The following is a 6,000-nucleotide window of genomic DNA, read 5'->3' on the forward strand; positions in this document are numbered from 1 at the left end:
GAGGGATTTCACTCATGATTCTTTACATTTCTGGTAAAAGTGAAGGAGGAAGAGAAGGTGGAGTGGGACTGTCATTATGTGTGTGTGTGTGTGTGTGTGTGTGAGTGTGTGTGTGTGAGCTCTGCGATTCTGAGAATCAAAGCTTGGCTTTGGGAGAAATGTGCCTGGTGGTCTGCCTGGTGGAAGCGTCCAAGACAGCGACATCAGATATTGTGTAGAACGCCTGTTCATTTCCTGAGCGACTGTATCTGTGGAGTTAGCCAGGTCTCTGTCTGTTCCCTCGGCTAACAGGGTGTGTCTCTGTCTCTCTGTCTGAACCATAACAATCCACACTGCAGCAGAGTGGCTAGCATTAGCGTGTGGTAATCAGAGTGATGATGGGATAATATACTTATTTATGGTTTACTTATCAGTCACTTTATGTCTCTGTATGACTCACAGGGAATAGGGTATCAATGTGACGCTGCCACGGCTATCACGAGCAGTCTTGTTGAAAGAAGAGAGACGGTTGTTAGAAACATGCAACAAATCTTTTATTTAGAGTTTAATTTATACAAAATGGCTTTACACGTGTAAACATTACCAAAAAAAATCCCTTTGCCAGTTTATTATTGTACCTGATCAACGCATTTCCTCGATTCCACTCCAAATCACTGTGTTATTCCTGAAATCTAACCATGCATTAGTTCCTCTGAAATGGAAATATACAGATGTCATACAGGACACATGTGGTGTTGTAATTCAGACACCTTCCAGAGAACTTCCCCTCTTACTGTAAGAGCCTCATCCATCCGGTCAGTGTGGGGGGTTGAGCAACAGACAGAGGGGGGAGAAATATCAACCTGTCAAATGAATGCATAACCGATTACTATTGTCACCAGACCCATTTTTCATCAGAATCGAATGGATTTCATAGATTCTCGTGTATTGGAGCGTTGAGTAATCAACATTGAAAGTGTCATTTCAAACTGTCCCCGCTCTCTGAGTGCTTATGGAATATGAAGTGTTGAGTGAAAACTTGGAGCCTTGACCTGCTCCCCCTCTTTCTTCACCTCTCTCTCTCTCTCTCTCTCTCTCTCTCTCTCTCTCTCTCCAATCGGTCTCTCCCTCCCTCACTTGTCCTGGAAGCCCAGCAGGATCAGAGTCTGTTTCAGAGACGTCTCCTCCACAAACCTGGCATCCACATTCTCCTGCTCCTCAAAAGGGTTCAGAGCTGCAACACAGAATAGACACACCATCAGAAACACACACACACACAGTACAGACACACACACCGTACAGACACACACTTAAACACAGTTTGGCTTGGCTGTTTAATAAGCTAGTTTCACTTGTACAGACCAGAGAAACATTCTCTAAATAAATACCTCGATCTTCCACATCCAACAGGATTTTGGCCAGGAATGTGAGAGGCAGGAACTCAGGCCTGAAGCCAGGCTCATCTCTCTCCATGAACGTAGAACCCTGGAACAACAGACAAACCATCTAACTAATCAAGTCCAGCAATAACTACTTCCTGCTCTTGGTGATATTGAATTGGTGATTGTACAGTTGATTAGTTGAAGCAGAACAGGTCAGTGTTACTTTGGTGTTGGCGTGTTTCTCCAGTAGGCCTCTGACATAGTCTCTGGAGATACAGGCTGAACTGATGGGGTGATCCCACAGGTGACAGATCCTCTGCTCCATGGGCTGTAAATAACAACAACAGCAACAGCAACAATTAGCTAGGTACCCCATGTCCTCTATAACGAGGCCTTCAACACAAGTTTCTCAACCTGTGTAAAACCTAATCATGTGTTGACTGGTAAATGAATCGATATTCGCTAAGGGCCCGATACCGATTTAGGAAATGATGCCTTTCTTACGCACACCTCAGTAGTTGGTATTCAGACTTACCTTATGCAGGTGCGTAACGGGCTTTGCAGGCGTGTTTCCCAGGCGTGTTTCCCTTGCGAGCGCTGAATACATTTAATTCAACCGCTGAAAACCCTTCAACTTTCTGGCCAATAGATTTTCTCGTGGAGTTTTCATTCAATAGGGTTTTCAGTACATTCATCTTAAAGCCGGGTGTACACTACACGACTTTCAAAATCCTAACATCGCTAAACCTCTCACATTAAACGACCATCTTTCCTGTATGTTTTTTTTGTCTTGCCAACGTAGTGGTGCGCACACTAAATGATCTGGCACAGACGGGGGTCACACACTACAAGATTCTTCACTTGGTCGTGAGGATTCTCAATACCACGCTGTCTCGCCAAAACAATGATGTGATTTGATTTAACGTAGCTACAACGAGCTGTGGCTCAAAGCAGCCTCAAACGTTTTCAGTCAGACATTCACGCTTCCCCTTCAGAGTTGAAATATCTAGCCAACATTTTGAATGGAATAACATTGCTTGTGAGCTTCAGAGCTGTAACGATTTGACACGTTGGCTTTGATTTAAAGGCAAGTACAAACGCATACTTTGGTAGTAGTCATCGCTCCTTCTCGAGAGTCTACACATCCTGGGTTATGCAAAACGTCATCATCTCACTGGCTTCTTCTCTGGCGAGCTCTCATTTGCTATTGCTGATCACCGTTCTCAAAACTTGTCGTTGCACATCTCACTCTATAAGAGCATTGCAGATTTTGTGGCCATAAAATCAAACATGTTTGAAAATATCGGGATGTCTGGGACTGCTCAAAGATGACATCGGTAGTCCTCAGATTGTGTCTCTTGACCCGCTCACATTAAACAAGCGTCGGTGACTGCCGCTCGCACCGAGTAGGCAACGACATGGGGATTTTGTCTCCGATCTCAAAAACTTGTCTGGGACATCAAAATAGTGTAGTGTACACCCTGCTTAAGCCATCCCTTTAAATATGGTGTACCTTTAAATATAATTTTGTTGACAAACTAGAATACATAGAGAGAACGGGTTCGGACAATAGAGGTCAGTGAAAGAAAGCCAGATATGGATCTTTCATCTCCGTTTCAGCACCAAATGGTAGATTTAAAAATACTCTGATCTGTTAGATTATTTAGGCACATTTTATTGGGGTATACAATAAACATTCTGAATAACGGCACAGCTATTTATAGCCTATTTCACTGTCCCACTTGAGACCGTTTCCTCACGCGTAAAGGTGGTGGAATTATGAGGGAATTAAGTCAAGGTCAGAATACCGCGTATCTGTAGACACACCTTCATTTCCTTGATCTCCACCCCAAACGAATAGCGGGTGAATAGCATGCTATTCTCATGCTTAAGTTCAAGGTCAGGTAAAAAGGGAAATATGCTTAACCCCCTCTATGATTATGAGTTGAACAGCAGAAGGAATGTGCCTATGTTTCTCTGTTGTAGCTGCTTCACTTCCTCTCTTGGCTGCAACAACAGCCCAAGAATCCTCTGATTGGCTAAAGACATTCACATTCCACTGCTTAGACAGGTGGAAGTAACAAACATCACAATGCAATTACCACCTTTGAGAGAAATGCAACTTTTACCTCAGGTAGTCTCTTCAGAATGCTGAACTTCAGCTCCTCATTGGCATCACTGTTGTCTAAATCTACACAAGAGGAAAAATAGATAGTTTTTAATTACTTAAAATAATCGAAACCTTTTATCTTCAGCAATACTGTTTCTATTGTCCCAGAAGGACTTTCTGGGAGTGTGAAAACCAACCATCTCCGACTGCTACGGTATTCAAAACACTTTAAGGGCAATTACACAGATTCATTTTACCACTTGATTACGCACGACTTACTCCCCAGAAATCAGATTTCCTTATCTCTGTCTAGACTAAATATTGAAAACAATAATGTTGTTGTGGTCCTCTGTAGCTCAATTGGTAGAGCATGGCGCTTGTAACGCCAGGGTAGTGGGTTCGATCCCCAGGACCACCCATACGTAAAAATGTATGCACACATGACTAAGTCGCTTTGGATAAAAGCGTCTGCTAAATGGCATATTATTGTACTTTGCTTTCATCTTCAGAGATTGTTTTGTTTGTACTCTGAGGAAGAGATGTCATATAAACTGTACTGAAACTGGCCAAGCATGAAACAGTATTATAGGACTGTTTGTAGTACTGCATTCTGATTGTTACCAGGTACAAAAAGTTTGAGAGTGTTCCTATTACAACACTATAACATCTCACTGTTCGGGTATTGTAACATCTTAGTACAAGACTGTATTGTAATGTGATATCTTAAAAGATTGAGATGTCAATGCAAGTATTGGGAAATCTGTCCAAGCATGAACTGGTATCTAGGGCTGTAGGCGTTGCACTATTCTTCTTACCAGGTACTGACTTGACTGTCTGGGAGGGTTTGTATTAGTTGACCTTTGTATTACAAGAGTGTAACTCAAGACATTTAGATTCTGTGAAGCAAACTGTTTGGGTATAGCAATAACACTTCAATGTCTTTGTAAAGAAACAACTATATTGTACAGTGTTACATTGTGTTATTGTAAAATATGAAGATATGAATGCAAGTATTGGTGCAATTCAAACAGTGGATGAGGAACATGGTCATGTTTAGTCTGTGCTTGTATCTAACAGGTATAAAAACCCAGCAGGACTGTGGGTGGGAGTTGCAGTGGCACTTGGGCTTCTAGTGCTTACATTCCATGATCATTGTCTTGGTAAACACAACACTGTGCAACATCTACACAACACAGTCACTCTCTCCAGTCCCTCTCTCCAAACTAAACTCCTAGACCTATAACTTTGTAATGTCACCTTCAAACTAAACTCCCAGACCTATAACTTTGTAATGTCACCTTCAAACTAAACTCCCAGACCTATGTCCTCTGTTAGATTAGATTGACCTCTAGGTGTGTGTCTCAAATGCCACACTATTCTCTATATAGTGCACTACTTTTGACCAGAACCCTATGGACCCTGGTTAAAAGAAGTGCCCTACATTGGGAAAAGGGTGCCATTTGGGACACAGCCTAGGTAGAAAGCACATCACTATCCTAGTAGGGCTTTATGTATTTAGGAATGGCGGGGGCAGACACGGTTACAGTATTAATCTGTATTTAAGCATGGAGGAGGCGGACACGGTTACAGTATTAATCTGTATTTAAGCATGGAGGAGGCAGACACGGTTACAGTATTAATCTGTATTTAAGCATGGAGGAGGCAGACACGGTTACAGTATTAATCTGTATTTAAGCATGGAGGAGGCAGACACGGTTACAGTATTAATCTGTATTTAAGCATGGAGGAGGCAGACACGGTTACAGTATTAATCTGTATTTAGGAATGGAGGAGGGAGACACGGTTACAGTATTAATCTGTATTTAAGCATGGAGGGGCAGACATAGTTTCAGTATTAATCTGTATTTAAGCATGGAGGAAACATTCATGGTTACAGTATTAATCTGTATTTAAGCATGAGGAGGCAGACACAGTTACAGTATTAATCTGTATTTAAGCATGGAGGGGGCAGACACAGTTACAGTATTAATCTGTATTTAAGCATGGAGGAGGCAGTCATGGTTACAGTATTAATCTGTATTTAAGCATGGAGGGGGCAGACACGGTTACAGTATTCATCTGTATTTAAGCATGGAGGGGGCAGACATGGTTACACTGTAAGTCTGTAAAACAGACAGTACTGAAATCTAAGAGGTTCCAGCTTACTGTGGAAAAGTACAGAACTGTATTGCCAGCTCGCTGACTCAATTTCATGAGAACAGGTTTAACAGTTACTGACAAATTACATTATGGCACAATAGCTGAATCATGCCATCTGATAAATTGTGTGTGTGTGTGTATATACTGGGTATATGCACGTATCGTGTGTCTATAGCCCTGTGTGTGTGTGTGTGTGTACCTGTCATGAGTCGTGCGACGAAGGTCTCAGTGAGCTGCAGCACACCATGGTCAACGTACTGCAGGAAGGTGTGTCTGGGGAGACAGCGAACCCCCAACACTGCCAGTAGAGTGTGGTACCCTGCAAACACACAGCAACACAACGTCAGATGCAATTTGCTTGAATATTTA

The 6,000-nt window shown here is 42.3% G+C and overlaps 1 protein-coding gene across 1 annotated transcript; it reads right to left on the reverse strand.

The window, feature by feature from the left end:
- Positions 1-511: 511 nt before the first annotated feature.
- LOC123489230 (gamma-secretase-activating protein-like) lies at positions 512-5,985 on the reverse strand. Its single transcript, XM_045219912.1, has 5 exons — positions 5,831-5,985; positions 3,491-3,552; positions 1,585-1,689; positions 1,368-1,464; positions 512-1,213 (listed from the first exon to the last, which is right to left on the reverse strand). The coding sequence occupies exons 1-5, from the start codon at positions 5,835-5,837 to the stop codon at positions 1,113-1,115; spliced, it is 372 nt and encodes a 123-aa protein (XP_045075847.1). The 5' UTR covers positions 5,838-5,985; the 3' UTR covers positions 512-1,112.
- Between the last annotated feature and the right edge of the window lie 15 nt (positions 5,986-6,000).

This window comes from Coregonus clupeaformis, unplaced genomic scaffold (assembly GCF_020615455.1).
Source record: "Coregonus clupeaformis isolate EN_2021a unplaced genomic scaffold, ASM2061545v1 scaf2893, whole genome shotgun sequence".
Classification (NCBI taxonomy): domain Eukaryota; kingdom Metazoa; phylum Chordata; class Actinopteri; order Salmoniformes; family Salmonidae; genus Coregonus; species Coregonus clupeaformis.